This window comes from Syzygium oleosum, unplaced genomic scaffold (genome assembly GCF_021117445.2).
Source record: "Syzygium oleosum isolate NSW1041296 unplaced genomic scaffold, Sole_v2.1 Sole_v2.17, whole genome shotgun sequence".
Taxonomy (NCBI): Eukaryota; Viridiplantae; Streptophyta; class Magnoliopsida; order Myrtales; family Myrtaceae; genus Syzygium; species Syzygium oleosum.
Window position 1 is genome coordinate 2,781,447 of NW_026607501.1, and position 25,024 is coordinate 2,806,470.

The following is a 25,024-nucleotide window of genomic DNA, read 5'->3' on the forward strand; positions in this document are numbered from 1 at the left end:
TAGATCAACCTTTCGACCATAAGGGCCGTTAGTGGAACAGTCCGGGACGATCATGGATCAGTGCTGTGCGGGCATGTGTCGATCGCGGGTGATTCCGCTCGGCCATGTACCGGTCGCGGATGACTATGGAATAATCCCGTGGTACTTGATTCCACGTGACTACATGACAACCGAGGGTCGACCATGGGTTGTTGATACTCAAACGTGGATCGATCGTGAATTGGGTATGGATTATCATGTTGAGTCGAGTAGGCTATGGATGAGCCATGTGCTAGGCCATGGATGAGCCATGTGCTAGGCCAACAGCCCTGTGGCTTAGTTGTGGACTAGGCTTTGTGCCGGCCTCGCAAGCCAGGTGTGACATTCTGAAATTCGACCTATTTTCGAGATTTATGAAATGATTATATCTTCGATGGACTTTAGTTAAATCTCACTCGGAATTGATCACTCTTGAGAAAACTAACCATGAGGGAATGGCTAACTAGGAATTGAGTATATGGACCTAAGAACTTAGCCGTGGATCGACACTTCGACCATAAGGATTGACGAGAAGATATTTTGGGCCATTATAGACCGATCCAAGGATGGCTATGGGACGATTCGCAAATGTTATACAATTGAATCGTAGGTGATTCCGCTTGACCATTGTATGAATTTCAAACGATCTTAAATCTAATCCAAACGTTCGCGTCAATTGGAATTAGTGATTGACCCTCGCAATTACATGACAACCGAGGTCGCCATGGCTCGAGTAAACTTAGATGTGGTCCGATATCAAATCGGCCACGAGTCAATACGTGTAACTCCTAAAAGCTGCCCGTTAGTTTGAGACACATTAAAGTCGCGATTGATTGGTTTTAGCCATGAATTAGAATCCGGAATGGGATGTCGAACTTTCGAGATTTCACGAAAATTTATTGGACGTAGTCTCATTAAGCGTGGCCAACTATTAGATCGCTCGGAATTATCGGAAAAGTGTAATTTGGACCGGGTATGGAAAAAGACCATTTTACACTCGAATATATTTGAATTCATTTGAAAAGGTTGAAGGGCAATTTGGACATTAAGGGTTTCCCTCCTTGGCTGAAAATTATGGACCCTTATGCCCCTCTTCATCTTGTCTTTTTATTTTGTTTGCCATTTAGGAATTTTAGGAAATTAATGAGAGGAATTATGTAGACTCTTGGATCTTAACTTAGAGAAGGGGATGGAATTTAGGCCATTGGATTTGTGAGTGGGGTGGATGATGGGGTTTTATTAGTGGGGTTAGTAAAATCTGATCATGTTCTCTCTCTCTCATTCCTTCTTGCTCACTTTCTCTCCTCCCTTGTCTCTCCCATTCGGCCGAGCTCCCTCACCCCACTACCTTGCCCAACCAGTAGCCATTCCAGCCACCACCGAAGCCAACACCACCACTCACCGTGACTACCAACTTGTGTTTGCCTCAGCCGTGGACCACAGTGACTGGAGCCGTCGCCGTTCTTCCCATCCGGCCACCACAACAGCAGCTGCTGGACTCGGCTTTGCTTGGCTGATCTTGCTTATCTTAAGCTTAGGACTCCTAGTAAGTACTTCCTAAGCCTTGATTAGGATAATGGGTTATCAATGGCATGTTTAGGGGCTGATTAGGGGTTAATTAGAGTTAGTTTAGTGGCTGGTTGAGCTCGAATGGTGATAGGTTGTTGTTTGGTTGGTTCTCGGATTGATTGCTGATGTGTCCTATTATTTTGTTATTTTTGTGGAGATCGGTGTGGGCTGAATTGGGAGAGATGTTATCATGAAAGTTGTCCCTAACACCTTGAAGTATGTCATATATTAAATCTGAAATTTTTGGAGACTGTTTGGGGGCATTCTGAAGTCTAGTTTCGGACCGTCTCAAACCTATCAGATTTACTGTTCACCTGACTGGCTTATTTTTCTGAATTTTTATAAAATTTTTCAAACCTCTTTTCAACAAACTTTCTTCAGGAAATTTGTCAAGGACACGTATTTCTATGACATATAAAAATTTCAAAACTTTCAAAGGAGATTTGGGTACTGGTTGAAATGGATTTTGAAGGCCGGACAGTCTATCCTAACGGGTTGATTTCGATCTGACTTTGAGGGATAAAACGAGGAGTTTTCAGTTGGAACTGGGTTTTGTGTTCTGCATGGAAAATGTTCATCAAGGTGTTTCCAATGACATATCTAAAATTCAAAATTTTTCGAGTTGAATTACTATTTATTTCGAAAGGGTGTCAGTTATTGCGTAATTACCTATTTTTAGCCTGATTATGTGCAAATTGATTTCTCTCTCTCGGGAGCTTTTCAATGTTGTTGTTACGCGTGAGGGGCGTGGCTGGATGTGAGTTGAACATGAATTGTGTGGCAATTGGCTAATCGAAAGATGAGAAATTGATTTGAGTGTTGAATGCCCGTATGCTCACATAATATCCTGAGGCGTTTTACGCGGGGTTGTAACCCGTCTTGATGCATTTTATGCGAGATGATGCCCGATTTATCGGATGCCTGGGAGGCCCGGATGCCAATCGTAGTGAAGGCCAGATTGATGGTCCTCATGGAATGCCGTCTTGATGCATGTGACGCGGGATGATGCCGTCGCTGACGTAGTGGGACGATGCCCGGTTACGCTGGAAGCCGATAACCTGATGCGTTTTACGCGGGTTCGGGGAGCCCGAGGGGCTGCTAATAATATGGACCTTGTGATTGTGATATGCATTATGGTATGCCATGTTGAGAATATTATTGGGCATGTCTGGATTATTAAGTGTGCTATGTATGTGCTTGCCCCGCTTCGGGTTGTTATGTGCGATGAATGGTTGCTATGTTGTGGCTATTTACTGATGTGCAAGGCTTGTGTGTGTGTGCCAAGACCAGATAAAGATGCCTGTGATTGATGTGGCACGTTAATTGATTGAATTGCATGCTCTGAACTGTCCTACGGTACGCATTAGCCTAAGCAAGGCTTAGGTATGACTTATTGAGATTATTCTCATTATTGAATCATAAAAATTTTAGAACCCTGAGCCTTATGATGATATGGAAGATCCGGGGACGCCGCCAGAGTACCGTGACAGTTGATGATGGGTCTAGTCCCCCGTCTTTTGAGAAACCATCTTTTGTTTAGAGGAGTTAGGCTAACCGACCACTTGACCATTTTTGTTACACGTGATCCGTAGTTAGTTGCCTTGTCGAAGGCTTGGAAGTGTATACGTTGTTATTGACGCTTTGTCTATAAAAGTGTTTCGTTGATGTGCTTTAATTGTCTCTTTATTACCCCGATTGAATGTTTGTTGCATGTAGAGCTCGAATTGTTTTTATGTGTGTTGCTCTTCAATACATTGTTTGGGTCGGTGACAAATCCTAGGATGTCGCATTCTTAAAGACCGTGGTGGGATGACGCGTGCCTGTGGGGATCGGGGCGTGACATCAAGCCTTGTGCCCGATCATAGATTGACCCTTGTGATTGTCAGTTAGGCCACGAATTGGCCCTGTACCCGGCCGTGTGCCAGTCATTGTGCTTGACCCTTATGCCAAGTTTTGTGCCCATCAGATCTGGCTCCAACCTAGTTCCGTGTCAAGCATACTTGGCCACAAGCCATGCATTGTGTCCGTTTGTGAGTCAATGCATGTGTTCAACCCATGAACTGGTCCCTTGCTCGTGCAGCCCAGCATTGTGCTCGGTGCACCGCTTGTACTGCCTAGCATCGCACTCGTGCACTCGATCTTGTGCCCTTGCATTAGGCCCGATGCCCGTATGGCCTGGCTATGTGCCAGGCCCTGCACCTGGTTAGGCCCGACTGAACAGGCCACACGCCTAGTCAGTCCAACTGTTCCGACCTTGCACATTCAACTTGGACTTTGGCTCGGTTATGTCTGGTCATACTTGGACATATTCTTACATTAAATCTCAATTCGAATAGGATGGTTGATCGATTTAGATTAGTAAATTCTTATTTACTTAATTCATTTTTGCTAAGTATCATTATGGATTTTGGAGGTCATACTTAATGAAGAAGGCGAACCATGAGTTGGTTGTTCTTAGTGAATTATTAAGTGTCCTTGAAAGGCAAGAATGGGGGTTACACGACCAAGCTTGGACAACAAGTAGCCAAGAAGACCAAGTCAAACTCAAGTCAATAATTGGGGGATAATCATTAGAGAAGATCTTATCACATAAGATATCCAATAATTGAGTGTTCTTGAGAGCTTTAGAAGAGCCACACGCCCAAGAAGCTTGGAGAAAAAGAAGAGTGAAGATCAAGTCAATGAAATTATTGGAGGAACCATCATTGGAGGCTTAGGTGTCCTCTTAGTCATTAATGAGAAAGGTGATTCATATACCCTAAACATATGGCATAATGACCCCAATGAGAGACTTGCAAGATAAGTAAGACACTTGTTAGCCAATTGAGTCATCAATAATTAGGCCTAAGATCCTTACAAGATATCCCTCTATTATTAGCGCCACCTCCATGAAAATGATTGGTCCATTTGGTAAAACCATCATTAAAGCTTGGTCTATCAATAGGAGAGCCACCATCCCATTTCATTCTTTCCCTCAATCTTGCATGCCCATTCTCTTCCCATCACTCTCTTGGCCTCTCACTCTCTCGGCCACACCCTCTCGGCCTCTCTCTTGGCCACACCCTCACTCGCCCTCACCATCACCGAACACTTTTTTTAGGACCACCCCGTGACACTTGTAGTAAGTGAATTCCCTATCCTTTGATTAGGATGTGGTGTTGATGGTTGAGCTCGAGTGATGACTATGTTTGTAGTGCTTTATGCTTGCACGTGTGATTGGTTGTTTTGCATCATGGCTGTGAGTCAAGGCACAAACAGGTCACGAAACGGGGCGTCGTATGGTCTCGTACTCATGTTGTGGCATGACGGATCGAGCTCGGCTTGGTGCGGATTTATGTTGAGGCACATACATCTGGCCAAGTTCGGCTCCAAGTCGGCGCTCGGCATGGTGGACCGAGCCACGAGCCCTAGACCGCGCCCTGCACAATAGGCGTTTTGTCCTAGAGATGAACACCGCACGCCTTCGGGCTTGGATGCATGGGCTAATGTTATCAAAATAAGAAATTGGATTGTTTGATGCTTGTTGCATGATCACACGAGGGACTAAAGCCGTTATCGATAGATTTCGGAGAGATGCCGTCATTAATGGATTTCGAGGCAATACCCGATGGAGTTCGGATGTCTGATGAATACCGGAGGAACCGATGGATTTCGGTTATAAAATGATGAATCCCGTGCGTCGATCTTTGCATGCAACATTTAACTATCATGCCTGATGTTCTCTTGCTTGGTGAGCATGACATGTATAACACATAGGCAAGGTAAGAAGCATTTTGCTATTCATCTACTATCGACAAGCAAAACGGTAATAGTTGTTCTCTTGTTCAATGGCGAGGCTACCTCTTAGCCGAAATATAATGAATTTACTTACCGAGTTGTGACTCACTCTTTATTATTTTCAGTTTTGTAGGTATGGCCACACCACCCCCCGATTCGCCATGGGCTTCCGATAGAAATGCATGTGTCCGTTATTGACATAATTGATGTAGAGTTCGAAATCACGTATCGCAAATGTACTACCACGGTTTGGGTGCAAGAAGATGCGAACGACTTAGTCCCCCACCACTATGAAGCCTGATTTGTTTGGTTTGAGGGAGATCTCCTGGGACCCCTGTTTGACTTCGACGGACCACTTGGGGTTGCTAGCGATGATGCGCCCAATGGGAACGTGGGAGGACCGTAGCTAGTTGACCGAGTTTGGGAAAAACTAACTTTTGTTTTCTTGTGAAGAAAGCCGCGGTAGAGGAGCTAGAACTATTCCGGCCGTACGGATAGTATATGATAGACCGGATGCCATCTGAATGTAAATGAATAAATAAGAAGGCCCATAAGGAAAAATGACTTGTAAAATAGGCGCCTATCATGTAAATTAACGTGTGTTTGTAATACATGCTTCCTAGCTCATGTTGTTGCTCTTGTCGTTGTTTGTCAAGTATAATTGCTTCTGCTTGTACAGAACCAAAGAAAATTATAATGGGATGTCGAGATGAAAATCCCTGGAACAAAAAATCTCAATCGGGCTAGGACCAAGTGCCACGGTCTTAGTCCGAGGCGTGATAAAGAATATGAAATATTAACAAAGTAAAAGTCTCAGTGATAAAATGGAAGCTCAGACTAGTGGTTCCAGATTATACATTCATCATCGAATGCCATGGAATACCGCAAGGTCGTGCAAAGACATACACCAAGATAAACATAAAACTTATTTCAGGTTCTAGGTTTTAGCTTCCAGGTCGAAATAGGTTCTCCAATTTTTGAAACCTGGAATCTACCTTGCATACCCTGGAACCTGGAACTGATAGGTTCACACCGATCTGGTCCTTAAGTTTCAAGTTCTACCCTGAAACAATGCTCACCCCTAGAGAGTGATAAGAGCTTGATAGAACATCGTTAGATCTTGAAGGGATCTACTGGAATATTACCGAGAGATAAATGTGTTCCTGGCTTGACAGCCTAGGCTAGTTGTCCACATTCATTATTGATGAGGAGTTTCTAAGATTTAATGATAGTCCATAATCATAGGGATCTTGAGAAAGTGGTCCACCCCGTAAGTCTTGTGAAGATGATCGCTGGTCGAGATTATATTTTTTGAACTCCGCTAAAGCAACCTGAATCAGGGGTTTTGTATTATGATAATCTCATGAATAATGCCATGGTACATTCGTATTGTCGTCTGGCCAAACTCCTGGAGGAATGATGCGATTATTCTCGCAAAATATTTGCTGGATTTCCCCGTATTCTCGTGGATTGACTCCGATACAACGTGACAACATCTTATAAAACTTAGGAGGGACTACATGAGCTTTATAGGTTGGGACTCCTCCATCCGCCTGGTATCTGGAAACATTGCTGTCAAGTTGATAAATATCCATGGCCTGTAAAAGAAAATGATTGCTTATAGCTCTAGATCTGGCTTGCATGCTCTTTGTTGTTAGTGAAAAATATTTTAGATGCTCTTAAGGGTTTAAACCAACAAAGCATTTCGCGCAGAATGATGGTATTTTCCTCTATCGCCGATTTCTTGGATTGCTTGACCGATAATTCTTGGCATATTTGCTGTTGGAAATTGAATGGCAAAAGTATGGTAATTAAATATATACCAATAAAACCATTTGAGTTCTTCCAGAAATACGTCGTCTGGGGAGAAAGACTAAGGATGAATGAACAGATAATCTAGATGCATGTCACTTGGTTGAAGATTCAGTCCACCATACTTCCCGAAGATCTTGTACTGATGTTCCCACATGAGGTTTGTGAGATTGTCAAAAAGAATGTTGGATCTAATAAAATTTAGAACTTTAGGAGGATACATTCTACGGGGGAATCTGGACTTCATGTCTTGTGTTCGAAATCCACCAATCGCACTTCTGGAAACATACATGAATAATGAAGAATCTGTTTGGAAAACCTCTGAATAGATTTTAAAGTTGAAAAAATTAGCCATGTGTGTTTCGTAAGTTTGATAAATGCTTTGAAGTATTTCGATTCATGAAGTTATTCTTGGAAGAAAATCATATGGCAATCATTGTCTTATTCAAGTTCAGAATATGGAATTACTTCAAGTCGGACGGTCCAAACTTCATACATGCAGAAGGAGAAGTTTAGATTTTATACTGCAAACGATAAAGTTCAGACTTTATACGGTAGATGAAGAACTTTAGACTTTATATGAAATCGAAAGGTTTAGACTTTAAAGAACAACACATCTTGACATAAGTTCTGAATGCAAAACCAAATTATATAGAACCAGACTACATCCAGACTTTGACACAAACTCATAACATACATAGCGTCTAGTGATTTGACTAAGATTTCACATATAGAAAGTCTTGATTAACTCGATCTCAAATGTTATTTTGCAAGGGAATATTATAATGCAAAATATCTTAAAAAGTTTGGCAATCAACCACGAGGCAAGTTTTATTTAAGAGGAGAGGCTCTTTTTATGGAAATCAAGATTTTGGTTGTATAGGCAATCGGATTTAGCGGAATTCGGACTTTGTCACTCAATGGCTACTAAATCCTCTTTATATAAATCTGTCTGACTTGAAGATTGGAAGATGATCCTTTGGAAATTGTCCAACGGCTAAATTGGAAGTGGAGGAGTATAAAAGGAGATCAACATGACGAGGAGCAGAAACAAGAGACGAAGTCCAGAATTTGCAATTCCAAAGTCTAAGCATACTCCAATCTTTACTACTTGTCCTTCATGAGCGAAAATCTGTAATAGACATACTGTAAGAGTGATTGAGTGAGATAGTGAGACCTATCATACACTGAGTATTATCACTCACAACTGTAATCTCTTGATCGATCATCTAGTGGAATTCAGCCAGTAGGCTTGATCTAAGCCGAATCACTATATATCTTGTTTGCAGATTTTCTCATCCCTTAAAGCTTTTTATATTTATAACTTTCTATTGCACATTTGTACACTCGAACAATTTATTTTAAAGATTGTTAAAATCTTATCGTTGCACTTAAAGTCCAGACTTTGTTCTCAATATTTGAATTCCACTTTAAATTTATCAAGAATTGTTAGAATCACCTATTTACCCCCCTCTAAGTAATCCTTGCTAGCCACCTCAATTGGTATCATTGTAGGTTGCTTGCTTATTGAAGTGTTTATTTGTGAGCTAACAATCTTCATGGCTAGTATGAGTGCTCCAGGTCTTGTAGGAGGACATAGTAACACCAAACATCCATACTTTGATGGCAAAAAATATAGTGTTTGGAAAAACAAAATGAAGGCATTCATCAAATCCATTGACCCCTTACAGTGGGAAGTTGTTCTTAGAGGAATCAATCCAACAACTCCTGCAACTTTCTCAAATGCCCAACAAGATGGAAACACACTTGCAGTTGTTTCACTATCTCAAACAGAGGTAGACAAAAGAAAAGCTTTGGATTCAAAAGTTATTTATTCATTCTATTGTGCTTTAGCACCTGTGGAATATAAGAAAATTACTTCTTGTGAAACAACGAAGGAAATCGGGGACAAGGTGTAACGCCCCATAATGTCACTCGCGACACGTGTTCTTTAATAGATATCAAACTTAATTTATAAATAGACAGGCGGAACCTTAATCTGAATATTTCTTAACCATGAGTTTAGTAGATATCAAACTTGATTTACGAAAATCACACAAGTTTAGTTAAAGTACTAATGCTTCTTGTTATTATAACTTATCAGATTTACAAGTCCATTCAAACATCATATGGTCACAAAAAACAAAAGTTTGGATAGGTCGAGGTTGCTTATCTCCATACTAGATTATACTCCAAAAGTCTACCTATACAAAAGTCTGGTGACGTCATGGATCAATAACTTCGCCCTCCATTGCAGGACCATCATCATCTATGTTGAAACCCTCAATGGGCCAACTAACTCACCGTTGAGGTTACAATACCATGCAACGAATCGATAAGAAACCCACTTCATAAAACCCATGTCAATCCATACAGTAGAGCTACATTTAGTATATAGTATTTCAAACTTAGGTACAAACACCGTTTTATAGACACTTTCATAATACATGGGAACTCCAAAACGTAAAGATTGTGAACCATCCATCCTACACATTTGAAAAAAATAAAAAAATGAGCCGAGACCTAATAAATAAAATCTCTAGTTTTAAGTTAGGAAAATTATCTTACCACTTTGCCTGGCACAATCAACATCAATGCATAACAACCGGTAAGTATACATAGAACTTGAATAAAAGTTATACCTTTTTCATCTGGATATGTCACAATAATCTGATCACTTCATTATTCCACATTAATTTCATTCAGACACAAGCATATGATATATACCATTCATACTCATGCATTAGGTTCGTTACTTCTCCTCCCAAACACTCCTGGGGCATCCCGACCAACCGGATATCTCAATTTCTGAGGCATCTCGGTACAACCTCTGACACATCCCAACAAATGGGGCATGCCAACACACGGGGCATCATCACCGTTGTTTTGTGGGTGACAGAAAATATATTCTTCTCATGCAAGCCATGACAAATAAGTATTTGCAAGCATATACTCACCATCTTTTTACATCATATATCCCTTGAAACAATCAAACGTATTATTCAAGCAAATGAGTACGAAGCAATATGTGATTTAGACTCAAAAGGCTAAAAATCTACTCAAGTTCATAAAGTGAAGCTACTTGATTCATAAGGTAATTCTATTCAAATTTAGGAAGTAAACATATTCTAGTTTAAAAGTAAAATATATTCGAATTTAGAAATAAGCATTTCCAGATTTAGATTTAGAAATAGATATGTATCCAGATTTTGAGAGTAAAATCTGTTTGGTTTCAAAAATAGACATGTCCAGATTCTGAGAGTAAAATATGTTCGGTTTCAAAAATAGACACGTCCAGATTCTGACAGTAAAATCTGTTTGGTTTCAATAATAAATACGTCCAAATTCTGATAGTAAAATCTGTTCGGTTTCAAAAGTAGACAGGTCCAGATACTAAGAGTAAAATCTATTCGGTTTCATAAATAGACACGTCCAGATTCTGAGAGTAAAATCTGTTTGGTTTCAAAAAGAGATGCGTCTAGATGCAGACAGTAAAATTTATTCGGTTTCAAAAATAGACACGTCCCGATTTTGATAGTAAAATCTGTTTGGTTTCTAAAATAAACATGTCTGGATTTTAACAGTAAAATCTGTTTGGCTTTTAAAAATAAACATATCCAGATCTTGGGGGTAAAAGCAATTTGGTTCAGAAAATACATATGTCCAGATTTAACGAGTAAAGTCTACTCGAGTTCAGAAATCAATAGATTTTACGAATGACGTTTAAATCTGAACTTACAAATATAACTTTTCCAAGTTTAGATTCATCATTTCCACTCACCATATGTACCCCCATTTAAGTAAGATGATCAAGTACATTTTAAACATGCATGAAACTAGCAAAATGAATTCAACCATCACCTCAAATATGACATTTTCAAGTTCAAATTTAACAATTTCATTTGCCAATAATACCACACTTTAAGAAAACAGTTCACACACATTTTGAACATAAACAAGGCCAGCAAAACAAAACCAAAAATCACCAAATCTACCATATTATAGCACATAAGATAGCATATCACAACCATCCAAGTAAAAAGTAATAAGTAGATTCATTTAACTTAACTCTAGAGTCTTCACTTACTTTGCGCAAAATCTGAACATACAGTTAAAAATTTATTGTAGATTTTGGATCAGGTGTTGGTGAAAGTAGAAGGTGAAGAAAGAAATTACGGCCAAGATGAAAATTCTCCTTGATGTTACCCAGATGAAAGTGAAATGCAGGAGTAGATTTTAGGTGGACAATTGCATGCACTCATAGGTGGCACTTCCACTCTCAATCTACTGCCAAGTGTAAGAAAATTAAGACTTATTAGGTATGAGTAATAGCCAAGGTAATGATGGCTTATGGCTATATGTCAAGTTAATGTAAGAAGCTTAGTTTAAGAAGGGCATGTGGCATGCTTGAATTCTCCAAATGGGGCATGTGGCCAAGCTTTAGTCCTTCATAGGCCACGTGAGTTATTTGGTGTCTTGAGGGAGTTTTGTGAGAATTAAGTAGAGATCAAAATATCTTCTCCCTTTAACACCAATTAGCAATTAATTAATGGTTATCACAAATTAACTAAAGTTTAACTAATAATATTACCCATTAACTACTAAGACGACAGTAAATTAATTAATACCGTTACACTATTAATGCACACATTAACGTTTATAAATTTTAAACACGTCGAACTCGGAATGATTATGTTCTCGAATTCGCGCCTCACAAATTTACAGTCCAACAATGATTTCTACATGTCCATACGAATACTAAGCTAAATAATACTTAGTTTATAATCTAAGTATCATTATCGAACACGGAAAATTTCTAATGTCACGTACATATTATTACGAAATTTCCGGATGTCACAAGTGGTCCTATGGTAGGATCTCCATTAAGATATCTCTGGTAGAGACTATCTTTAGACCTCTTCTTTCTCCTAGATGGTCCGTCATCCTCTTTGTCATCTAAAGGATTTGTACATAGGAAGCATTGACAATCAACATCCTAAAAATAGTTTCCTGTTCGAGGATCCTGATAAAAATGAATGGGTTGTTCCTCTTGATCAAAAGACTATCTTTTGGATCTGAATCGCCTTTTTTAGTAGGAACATAAGCATGATAGGATTGTATCATAAAAATAGTAGGGAAAATAGAATAAGAAGTTTGTTCCTTTTCTTCACTAAATTTAATAACAACTGTACCATCTTTCTTCTCGGTAAACTAAGACTCCATGGACTGAATAGGCCTAGAATTCTGATGAAGCTTTTTATAGTTAGTTACCCAAGTATCAGGGAGTAACTTAACTAGTTGATCTCGAGGAATTTTCTCGAGTACATGAACACAAGAAGTTTAATCATTGTCCACTGAGATGAATAGAGCATCCTCAGTACCAGGGAATTGAGATCAATGGCATGATTCTGGACCCGATATACCATTTGGTAGTGTAAGTAGCAGCTATATAATCTGGAGTCTGGAGAGTCCAAGTGAGCTGTAGCTGGACTCTAAGAGCAGAGAGAAGTCGAAGGTCTATAAGGGCCATATTGAAAGTTGGAAACAGCTCCTACATTGAGAGTTGTTTGGATAATACCAATACAAGCATGTTGTTAATCCAAAAAATGAGTATCCAAAAGGGCCATTCTAGCAACAACAGGTAATCTTTTCCTATCGTGAAAGGATAAAGCAAGACGCAGAGTAGCAAAGTGGATGTGCGTATATCCCTGCTATACCCATAAACGAGGAAAATCAGAAGGTATCTAAAGAGTAATAAATTGCTCTTGTTGAGTAGCAGGAATAGGATGATGATCGAATCGAGATGACTCAACAGACTCCTTAACTTCTCGAGGTGTGTGTTTCATAAGCTGTTTGATGGAGCAAAGAGGAGACAAAGAAGACAGTTTAGCAAAAGCAGATTATGGATGGATAAGTGAAAGATGAGTTTCTAATATCTTGCTATCTTCATCAAGGTATGAAACCTCATAAAGATAGTCAATTTTAGAAACATTTGACGTACGGAGATCTACTGGGGCATTAACTGTAATTGGTGAACTGGAATCAGTAGAATCACTTATGATGGAAAGAGTCTACCTTTTCTACCAGGTAATTCATCTAAAAACAAATCTCAACTGGTCAAGCTAAAGTCGAACATTCTTTCATGTCTTTCAAATGAAAGTTATGACTAATTGGTAAAATTAAATAGTTTAAGACTAAATTGATATCTATATAATATGTTTATGGTTGATTAGGTCATTTCCCTCTCAAAAACTTTGCACATGAAGAATATATGTTCTTCTTAAGACACGAGATATGCACGTAAATCGTCCTATCCACGTTCCTTGGGTAAGGCAGGTTTCACTCATAGAATGACCGCAACGATATTGTGATTAGACCTGTCAAAATGGATCATAAACTTATTTCTTAACTCATATATTATGGGCTGGGTTGCTATATAGGTTAGTTATATTCAATAATTAGTCATAAATGGGTTTAAATATAATATGAATGTTAAATGAGTTATAAATGGGTAGTAAATGAGTTATAAATGGGTTTACAACTTAGTTGGATCCAATCCACCTACCACCTTCTACCTACTCTCTCTTCATTCTCTCTTGCCCTCACTTAATATTGCGCTTACTCGTTCCGCATTTTCACTTTAGTTTGGGTATGAATTTTCCTAGATTGGATTAAATATAAAATTATTTTAGGAATATAGGTCGGATCGGGCTGAGTATGGGTCACTAGATTTGCTTTATAATAAATGGGTCATAAATGGGTTAATGGATCTATTTGAGCCAGACCATTTATGACCCGATTCAAACCCGACCCGACCCACCCGTTTGATTGGTCTAATTGTGATTGAATAATTTTGATGTTAGTTTGAGGGACTTCTTTTTTGCCAAAAATTTGATAGTAATTTTGGGGATTTCGTGACCATCACTTTATCAGTCTTATGAAAAAATTTAGTCAAGTGGGGTGACCATTTTATCAGTTGCAACGAATGACACCTTGATGCAAATAATTAACGAGGTAAAGCAAGCAGGTAAGAGGTGGGACGCTCACGGTGGCAAGTGATAAATCAAACCAGTTTGATGCAAATCCTTTTCTTCTTGGGTGCCTTCGTATGCCTAAATGCAACATCTATAACTTAAAATCCCTCGAACTTCATTCAATTTAGAAGAGTAATATACAGATTTGGGAGTTATGTTTATTCATTCTAAAGTGTAAACATGTAGCTCTACCAGGTTAACTGTTGATGAAATCGATGCCTTGTCCGCCCGAGTCTGGAGGAGAGAGTGCAGATTTGGCTCTCTCCAGCTCAAATTTTTCCTCTTGGTCTGTTGAACTGCCCAATTAGAATCTACGTAGGCCTCTCATTGACGCCTCCTAATAGGTGTGTGCTCTTTTCTACCGTATGTCTCCGAAGAACTTCACTCGGCAGATTTCTACTAAATGCCCTATAATATATAGGAGGAGGATGCGAATGGTTGAATGTCCGTTTCTACAATCAGCTGACCTTTCAGAAGATGCAAAGCACCGGACAAGAAAAAATCTTGCAGGGAAAGCATTCAGGTCCTCATAGGATTTAACTATTGCCAGCAAAAGAATCCAGAATCTTCATTTATGGAGGTACAAGATTGGATTTCTACATCAAGTGACTAGCTCAACAAAGTATGAATTGTCTGCACATTTCATATTATCAAATTAGTCTAACCCCACAGAGCCGCCTAACATGCTGACATTGTCCCATCTAGCTAATTCGAACCACTTCGATCAGCTGGCAGTTTCTGACCAAAAAAGATCAGCAGGCAGTTACAATAATCTTCTCTACTCTGCATCTGGTACTAGTACGGCCATACATATCATGAATGCTAGGCTAATATGAGCGCAATTTTCTAATGCTAATAAAACGAGTTAATTCCTTGTTGGGAAAGAAAGGGCACAACAGCAAACAGAAGGAGAAACGTGCGCCACCACTGCTAAATTGCCTTGCAACAAGAACTAAGTCTGGCCCTAAATCTTCATGTTGAAAGACACAAAAGAATGTCTGGCACTGTGCTTCAAGCACAATTATCAGGCACTACCATAATTACATAATTACATGTCCGACGTTGGAAGTGCAAAGTGAGAGGTTATACAATGTCCTTTTCTTATTTATAATTTATGATAGCTTGTTAATGTCGCCAAACCCAAAATCTTCATGTTTGAAAGACATGGAAAAATGTCCAGTTTCGTGCTTCAAGCACAATTATATTAGGCACTACCATACGGTGGGAACCTAAGGCGTTCACGGACATAAGCAAAGTTCTTGCAGCAACATGTCGAATTCTCCTTCAATCTGCATCCCGAAAAGAAGGTCCATATGTAGCCGTTATTGTGCACATACGTAGAACTGACTCAAAATGTAACCCGTATTTTGAACAAATAAATTACCACTTTTTGTATTTTCAAGGACTTATCCAGTTTAGCAACCTCACTAGCAATTGCGGATAACATAGACTTCTCCTTCTTTCCTGTTATGAGCAAGTAATAAACTTAGTATGACAGCAATAAAATATTAGGCGAGTTTGATTCAGTTCTAAGGGGTCGAAAATAATAGAAGAGAATCTGAACTCACTTATTTGTTCATATTGAATGAAGAGCCTTTCCTTCTCCTCCTCAAATTTGGAAATAATATCTGTGGAGGCAGACGAATGACGGTCTGATGGGGAAAGGACATGGCCAACATCACCAAATATGTGATCAGACTAGCCAAGAACATTCTATTGGGAAAAACTCGAAGAAAACTCAATCATGGTGCATAAGTTATATTTCTTTAAGATGGAGGTGCGTATGTTACAAGCTGATTTATTAGGGAAAAGTACAGTTTTTCAAGAATTTTCTCAAATTGTAGAACCTCATCTCTATCTACATTGTCATTGTACTATTGTTACCTCTATCTACAATTTCATTGTATCATTAGAAAACCCAATGTACATGGTTTTTGCCTATAAACGACTTGCAACCAATAAAGTTACCATTTAAAGCCTGCAAATGGGCTTGCTGATGAGAAGCTTTATCCTCGCAACACTTCTCATTAAGTTCATGGAACTTGGCGGCTGCATTCCCGCTATTTTCACACTGCACATCATCATCACATCAAGTGAAATTCTCTCCAAGCAAAAACCATGTCACCAAGGTAGACCTTGTTCAATAGAATGAAAACATTATAGTTTTCCTCACTTACTTCTCCAAAACTCTGTTGAAGTAACGTCACAAGAGATTGACTACATAAAGAACGTATTCATTAGATATAAACATTGTACTGAAACAAAGTTAATAATTGCATGTATCTATTTGAATTTACCTATTCTTCTCATGTTCCGACTTCAAATCATCAACCATTGACTCGATCTGAGACATCAAACTATCCGGCCAAGGACAAATAACAAGAAAGTAATGAATAAGAAAATGATCACGATAAAATGACCATGGGAAACCTCAAGACAAAAGAGTTCAATATAACAATGCAAATAGTGCCTTTGTCATTGAAATAGAACATGGATCGGCTTAATTAATTAAACAACTTTATACGAATTGAACAAATATAATAAGCCATGATTAAGCTAATATCAGCGTATAAGAAAGCAGGTGAAGCCAATCAAACCTCAATCCAAACGTCTCTTTTGTCAAATGAAAGGTATAAAGAAGAAAATCAGCGATCATGCTCTCACATGATATCTAAATCCTAGAAGAAAATGAAGCAAAGGATTCAGTATTCCACCAACATTAATGTTATCAGCATGCTTATTATTGAGTAATCAACTAGTGGAATCTGATTCAGCCTGCAAAGGGAAAGATAGGAACAAGCGTTCCAAACATCAATAGATAAAATATCAAGAGTACGGTCAATTCAGCGCAACACAAGCTCGATGTCTATTGAAAGGTAAATCGATTCAACACTTGAGCCCTTAAGCTTTATCAGAGCAAAATTTCACGCACTCGCCGACTAACATAATGAATCAACATTCATTCAACTTAACCAGTCACTTCAGATCGACAATACTAATAAACTTTGATCCGCTAGTAAATTAAAATCAACTAGACATTGGTAAATCCCAACGTAGTTACTTAACTCGACAAGTTCTGTAGAAGTTCCATATCGACAATACCAGTAAATTTTGAAAGGCACGGCTTAAATTCAAATCTGAACTGGTGAGGCTAATTTCATTGATGAAAGCTGCCCAGGGACAAGCAACTCTAACCTAGTAGTTTCATAGACTACATGAGCCAATAGCCAGCAAATATTTGAGGGAGAGAAAGATTTTCTCTCAGGATTTGGGTGGGATTTCCAAAGTACCCATGTCATTGCTCCAACAACTTTTTGGGCGAAAGGTAGAATGTGCAGTGCAGTGCAGTGCAGTGCAGCGCAGCACAGGTATAAGAAACAGTGTGAACGGGCTACAGAATTGGGACTGTCACAAATCGCAACCCATAGACTCAACCTATCGGACGAATATCAGGAAAAGATAAAGGCAAAACAAGTCGAATCACCTCGATATAGTCTCTTCGTTCTTCTTATTGAACTTCCGATTTTCCTCTAACATGGACTTTAACCGGCTGATATTACTGCACAGTTCAAATTTTCACATCAGATTTCTCAAATCAAGAGTGCGAAACAGAAATTACTTCAGAACTTACGCATCAAACCATTCATCATCGATCGACTCGGAGACATCAGAATCTAGTCCGCTTGTCTTTCTCTTCATTTTTTTTGGGAGAGAGGAGAGCTTGTGTGAATCGCAGAGCTTTTGGGGAAGAAGAAGAAGGGCTCCTTGGCTGGCTATGTTTCGAGGGTTTCCGATGGCTGAGAGCGGGCAACTTTTTCTCTCTTTTCCGAATTTAAAATAGGGCAGCGCTATTTCCGATTAAATTCATCCAACCGCAAAAGGACAAAATTATCCCCGGTAATTCAATTGCAATTTACTTTCCTCTTTTTAGCTTTTTTTCATTTTTATGCAGGATTTAGTTGCATAATTGAAAATTTTAGTTGTCTTGTTTTCGTTTATTGTGGGTGCCCATTTTTCTTTGACGTTAATACCACAAAAAACCCAAAACTGGTACACTTGTGATAAATTTATCCCAAACTAACTTTTGGACCACCAAAAATCCCAAACCGGTACACCTATAACAAATTTATTATTTGTTAGTTTTCGTTAAATTTTACCGTCAAATTTCTGAATTTGATAACATTGTACCCGTTTGGAGCTTTACTCTCCGTTTATCATAGGCATACCAGTTTGTGATTTTTCATGATATTAATCCAATTTAACGGATGATAAATTTATCACAAATGTACCAGTTTAAGGTTTTTAGTGGTCAAAAAATTTGTTTGGGAAAAATTTATCACATGTATACCAGTTTGGGATTTTTTGTGGTCAAAAAATTAATTTATGATAAATTGATCATATATGGACCAATTTGGGATTTTTCATGACATTAACAAAAAAAAGATGGAAAATAGATAAGTTGTTATAAGAGCAATGATGAAGATGTGACTAGTAAGTGTGTGTTTTTTAACTTCATTAGTCAAAACTATATAGAGTTAATACCACGAAAAACTCAAAACTGGTACACTTGTGACAATTTTATCTCAAACTAATTTTTGACAATCAAAAATCCTAAACTAGTACTCATGTGAAAAATTTACCCTAAACTAATTTTTTGACCAAGAAAAACCTTAAACTGGTACATTTGTGACAAATTTATCCTTTGTTAATTTGGATTAATACCACGAAAAATTACAAAAATGGTGCACCTGTGACAAATGGAGGGTACCCAAAATCAATACACTCGTCAATTGCCACGTGTCATCCAACTCAGAAATTTTACAATAAAATTTAACGGAAACTAAAAGATAAAAAAATTATCACAAGTGTACTAGTTTGGAATTTTTCTTGATAAAAAATTACTTTAGAGTAAATTTGTCACATGTGTACCAGTTTGGGGTTTTTCGTGGTATTAACCCAAATATATATTAAATCTCTTTATTTACTCTATAAAGAAACTATTGCGAAATACGTCTATACATTTTAAAGTTATTTAAGAAATTACTACAGACATCGACATGAAAAAAATTATGCGCAACGAGGCATCTTTATATTTTTTGGTAAATACAACATGGATGATACTAATTTTTGTCAATACAAAATGGAAGGTTTATATCAGTTCATTGTCTGTCGTTATGCCAGTAACAAAACAAGTGGGGTTGTTTGAAACCCGCCTTCCTTCCAAAGGAATTATGATAACAATAATACATGCTTGATCAAGAAAATTGAAGTGTTGCAAACTGGGTGAAGAGAGAGAGAGAGAAAATTGTTATGTTTGCCAATCAATAAGGATTATTTTTCTTTTAATTTTTCCCCAGATTCAATTTGGGGTATCCTTCCTGGCCCGCACCCCCTAGTGTGACAGTTGCTTGTTAAAGGGACATTTTGAAACAAAGTCCGCTATAGGGGGAAACTTTGAGAAAGTGGCACCACTTTGGCAAGATTTTTGAAATTTTCCTCTACTCTTTGGATATTACTAGAGATATGGCTACTGGGAAGTTCTCGTTATTATGGTTCAATCCTGCTAGAGTCTCATTTCTTTGCGTTGTCTTTATATGTGGCATTGACGAGGGTTGCATAACTAGTGTCTAAGTATAAACCCCTCCGAGTATAGCTACGGAAATGCAATTGTCCAGCTTACGGTAGCTTATTCTTTGAATTTTGTCCTATAGTATGGTCATGATGTCATGGAAAGAGTTAAACTACCGGAAGTGCTTGATCAGCTCAGTATCATACAAAGTCAGTCATAGTATTGTTCAATGCTTGAGAGAAGTAGTCTCTGCTATGTTCTATGAAAACCATCCTAAAATGGAAGTGTGGCGATTGCATTGTGAGGTACATTGAAGGAAAAACAGTAGTCAATAGAAATTGGTATGGAGAAAATTGTGGTCAAAATTGCAAGGCCCTCTGTGACATAGGTGACTTTTGCGCTATGATGCCAGTGAATCTGTGCTGATAAGTGATAACTGCGTAAACCCCTCAATTCTTTCGCATGTGATAAATAACTTCATTGTTAGAGCTTTCCAAACATCTTCTATGTGTTTTTTTCGCAAAGGTTGATTTTTGACTGTCCTACTGTCCATAATTTCATGTGACTTCAAGTTGAGTATCACAAACAAGACGATTGATGAGAATTTGCAGCACATAATTTGGGTGATGCCTACTTGTGTGTCATGTGCATGGGTCAAAAAGTTTTTTTACAAGTAGCTTGTCGAATGGCAGCCACTAAGCACATGATCAGGCGGTAGGGGTGCAGGCGAGGAAGGAGACCCGAAATGGAATTTCGGGAAAAATAAAATATAAAACTTACCGATTCCCAAACATATCAATTTTTTCCCTATCTCTCTCTTCACCCAGTTTGCAACACTGGATCAGGTTCAAAGAAAAATAAGAAAATTCTGTCAAAGTTCCCTTCGAGTAATTAGCCATCTTTGTGCTAATTTAACTTTCCAATCATGAATATATGCGTATGGTTTATTTTAACCAAGTTACTTGTCAAATTGTTAATTATTAAGGTAGGCAACCTACCAAAACTAGGGAAAATGACACAAACAGTCCATGAACTTTGGCCCAATGTGCAATTTGATTCCTGAACTTTTAATTTGTTCAATGTAGTCCCTGAACTTTAACCTAATGTTCAATGTGGTCCTTAAACTTTTAATTTGTTCAATGTAGTCCCTGAACTTTAACCTAATGTTTAATGTGGTCCTTAAACTTTTAATTTGTTTAATGTGATCCATGGACTTTTGGTACATGTTCAATTTAGTACCTAAATTATATGAAAATGTTCAATGTAATCCCTAGACTTGAATTAATGGAATGACTACATTAAACATTTTCATGTAGTTCATGGACTAAATTGAACATGTACCAAAAGCCCAAGGACCACATTGAATAAATTAAAAGTTCATGGACCACATTGAACATTAGGTTAAAGTTTAGAGACTACATTCAATAAATTAAAAGTTCATCGATCAAATTACATATTATGTCAAAGTTCAAGGACTATTTGTGTCATTATCCCCCAAAACTATAAAGACATCACTCATGCGATAGTTTCAGGTAGTGTACAATATGCAAATATGAAGGACGACTGTAAGTTTCGGGGTCTTGGGTCATCTTTTTCTTTCTCTTTTGAGTTAAAAAATCCTGTCATTGATTGCGTAATTCATTCGAATCATCGTCTTTTGTATTTGTGAACTTTGTGTAATCTTGCACGTGCTTCATTTCGGAAGTTTTGAGCTTTTGACTGTCAATCTGTATGTGCTGGAATGCTTCGAGTTGCGGTTGTTTAGTTTGGTTTATGCTCAGTCATAGGACTCGTACATTCTCGTTGTTTCGATTTGTGTTGTTTAGGAGATTCGTTTGCTATTTAATTATACTGTTTCGGTCACTCACTTTTCATACTTTTGTTAGGAAAAGTAATTTACAAATAAAAAGCGGGAGGAAGTGTGCCCCCTAATAAAAAATAAGCAAAGAAAGAGTCAAGCTCAAGCGCAATTTTGAGTTTTGCAAAGATTGAGTCAGGTCAATTTAAGATTGCTAAAAATATTTTCGTGTCGAGTTTAGGCACGGAAAATGATATTTGAACTTGAGTTGAAATTTGAGTATTGAGTTTGGGAGTCGAGTCGAGTTCAATCTTTCTACTTGTATGCTTAACTCGATTGCATGCCTATTTTCTTCTAGGCAACCGTACTTTGCTCTCTTTACTCTTTGTTTGTGTGTGTATGCTTGTTCGATTTGAGTATTTAAATTGAGTCAAGTTCGATTATCTGATTCTGTCCACTCAACTCATCTGGATTTCAACTTTATTTCAAGGACTCCATCGTGATCTGCCAATAGAAGGGCATATCTGACCTTGCAGGTTTCCAACAACTAGGTGAGGTGCTAAGAAGTTAATACTGAAGAACCTCGTACAGTAAATTTCAAAGCCAAACGAGTAACTGAATAATCGGGTTGGTGAACCAATTATCAGTCAGAGATGCAGCACGATGAGGTTATCTGGAAGTCATTCGGCACAACCATTGTAGTTATATGGCCAAGTGAGTCTATTAACCCGAAATGATCTCACCTTATCTTGTTACTTCTCCTTGCTAATTTGGGCAAGAATTGCCTTATTTTTTTGCTTCTAATTTGATCTCGCAGGATTACCACTGGAATATTTTGTCGAAATGAATACAACGTAACAGGGATTTGTAATAGGAGCTCCTGCCCTCTAGCTAATAGCCGCTATGCTACTATCCGTGACCATGATGGTAGTGTGATTTAAATGTTCTCATGACAGGGCTTCTTTTTCGTTCTGCCATGTCTTTCAAAATCCTTAATAGTATGTGATATCAACAAACTGATTTGACATGAGATTTCCAGTTCCAAAGTTATTTTGACAGCTTCGGGACAGCAATTGATTGCATTCTGTTTTGATTTTAAACTAATCTCCAAGTAAATGTTTCTGGTATTGGCAATTTAGCTTTGCAGTGTAACATGTTGTTTTTCTTTGTTCTGGCATTTCGCTAATTGCTTCGGATTCTCTGTTGTCAGATGTATTGGCCGAAATTTCTTGTTCATAAGACCAAGCAAAGGTTGACCAAAATGACTCAAATGCGCATCCGAATGAGGAAGCTTGCTCTGAAAACTAGGTTCAAACCCCTTCATGAATTTGGCTGCTCTATCATAGAATGTGTTTTCATGATAAACTACATTTCTTAATCTTCTGTTTTGCAAATCGATGGCACTTCTTAATTTAATCAGTAATATGGCGATTATAGATGTGTGTCATCTAGAATTTGTCATTGCTCGACTTTTAACTCTACATGTTGTTGCCTCAGATGCGAATGAAAGAGAACTATTTGTTCAAGTGAATGTTTTTGTGTCAGATTTGGGAAAATGAATCTCTTGTCAAACAATTTTGTCTTTAGCAGCAAATATTACTAGGTTTATCTACAGTTCTTTTCTTTTTTTTATCTACATTTCTTAACAAGAGATTTATCTACACTTCTCTTAGTAAGGTTTCTCTACAGCTCTCTTATGTCGATTTCAGCACTATATTTATTTTCCCCGAAGTTTCTATGTTGTACATATCTTATGTGTTGCCTTATGCTTATTATATCATGATTGTAAAATCGCAATTCACAAGTTCATTGCATTTGCATTTGTGAAACCTCCTTGTTCAAGAACACGCAGTGGACATTGCTATTACTGATGTCTGGACTGGCCCTTCGGGGCATCTCCTCTGTTTCAGCTTTATACTTCAACGTGCCTTTCTTTCCTAATAAGGAAAAGATTATGACGACACCGAGGAAAGAAAAGAAGAGAGAGGCTAGAACGGAGGAAAAGGCAGAAAAGGCGGCAGTTTTGGAAAAGGTTGGTGGGGTTCACCTTTATACCCATGGAAGTGCTTCATCCATTATTTCACCCAAGATTTTTACTTATTCTTGGCTCTACTGCAGAGAATTGAGAAAGAGCTATTAGAACGCCTAAGGAAAGGAGTGTATGGTGATATCTACAATTACCCCGTCAAAGAGTACAAGAAAATCCTTGAGATGGATTCGATGCAGGCTGCCGATGAAGATGAAGAGGAGGCATACTATATGAACACATGTTACTTTTGTTGTTTGAGAAGGCACATATGGCTCTGCTAGAACAGTATTTCTGTATGAAATAGGTAGAAGTTTTGCTTCTTGCTAGAGTTCATTGTTTGATGATTATGCAATCGTTATTCTGGAATGAGCAGGAACCTGAGATAGAGTATGTGGAAGGTTACGATGAACTAGATGAAGAACTAGAAGATGATATTGAAGATTTTGGCGGTCTTGCAATGAATAGAGTTCGTGCAATTGGTGACAGTGGCGAAGGTTCTTTCTATACCTAGATACATTTTTTATCAAGAGCTGTTGTCTTTTTTTCCCGTTCTTTATGGTTTCTTGCTGAATTGACATTTTTCTTTTCTTCATTCCCTTTAAAAATCATGTGAGATGAGAAGTTCCGAGAGGACTTATGTGCTTCCTGGATCCAAGTAGTGGAGCTAATTATTTTTGGTTCAGATGAAGACGGCGACGGTGATGAAGATGACGATGCAGAAACTGATCGGAAGAGGGGAAGAAAGGAATCCTCCTTGGCTTTAAGTAAAGTTGAGAAAGGTGATACTGGTTGTAAGCCCAAGAAAAGAGCTAAGGTTCTCGTTGAGGTGAGCGCATCATTTTAAATTTTCAGATCTGCAGTCAGTATAAACTTTGTTAATGATAAGCATGTGTTCTGTATTAGTAGTGACAAATTTAAGTTAAGCTTTGCCAAGGAATGAGAATTTTCTGTAAGTAGCGACAAATTTATAGTTCAGCTTTTTTTCTTTACATGGTAATCACTTCGTCCAGCAGTGCTAGGTAGTCTTTAATACTAGAGTGGTATCGTGCCATGACCAACCTGCATCCTTTTCCAATATTTTCTCATCAAAGTCCCATACATCATAAATATTGGTTGAGTCTTCGTTTTTTTCTTTGGGTTATTCCCTTCTTTAGCAGCAATGAAAGCTTTTTAGATTAAGATTCCAATAATTTTGATGACATCCTCTTTCCTGAGGAGAGAAGTAGCAAAGGCAATTCAACCCACTCCTTGGAGACTGTCTTGATAGGATCATGCCATATAAATGTGACCAGATGGGCAACTTTTTCTATGCTGATGTCAAGCGAAGGATGCAAGGGATGGTGCTTACTCCTGTTTTGTGCAAACTTTGCTTTGATAGTTTATGGTTGAGTACCAGAATTTCTGTTCATGTTAACTTT

At 38.2% G+C, this 25,024-nt stretch overlaps 2 protein-coding genes across 2 annotated transcripts in view; one reads left to right on the forward strand and one right to left on the reverse strand.

The window, feature by feature from the left end:
* Window positions 1-25,024, forward strand: part of LOC115676725 (uncharacterized) — a 50,973-nt gene that overhangs the window by 24,886 nt on the left and 1,063 nt on the right. The window contains exons 8-11 of the mRNA XM_056319352.1: window positions 23,529-23,609; window positions 23,696-23,827; window positions 23,980-24,100; window positions 24,290-24,432. Coding sequence (XP_056175327.1) covers window positions 23,529-23,609; window positions 23,696-23,827; window positions 23,980-24,100; window positions 24,290-24,432 — 477 coding nt within the window. The remainder of the gene's footprint in view (window positions 1-23,528; window positions 23,610-23,695; window positions 23,828-23,979; window positions 24,101-24,289; window positions 24,433-25,024) is intronic.
* LOC115676728 (uncharacterized) lies at window positions 15,116-18,039 on the reverse strand. Its single transcript, XM_030599705.2, has 8 exons — window positions 17,842-18,039; window positions 17,695-17,769; window positions 16,508-16,567; window positions 16,388-16,427; window positions 16,179-16,281; window positions 15,779-15,838; window positions 15,595-15,674; window positions 15,116-15,499 (listed from the first exon to the last, which is right to left on the reverse strand). Exons 1-8 carry the CDS (start codon window positions 17,907-17,909, stop codon window positions 15,449-15,451), a joined length of 537 nt encoding a protein of 178 aa, XP_030455565.1. The 5' UTR covers window positions 17,910-18,039; the 3' UTR covers window positions 15,116-15,448.

Bases quoted from the DNA above. Each gene is read 5' to 3' on its own strand.
- LOC115676728 (XM_030599705.2), bottom strand. From the start codon at position 17,909: ATGAAGAGAAAGACAAGCGGACTAGATTCTGATGTCTCCGAGTCGATC. The intron at 17,770-17,841 runs GTAAGTTCTGAA...TGAACTGTGCAG, and splicing joins GATGATGAATGGTTTGATGC to TAATATCAGCCGGTTAAAGT. The intron at 16,282-16,387 runs GTAAGTGAGGAA...GATGATGTGCAG, and splicing joins TTCAACAGAGTTTTGGAGAA to TGTGAAAATAGCGGGAATGC.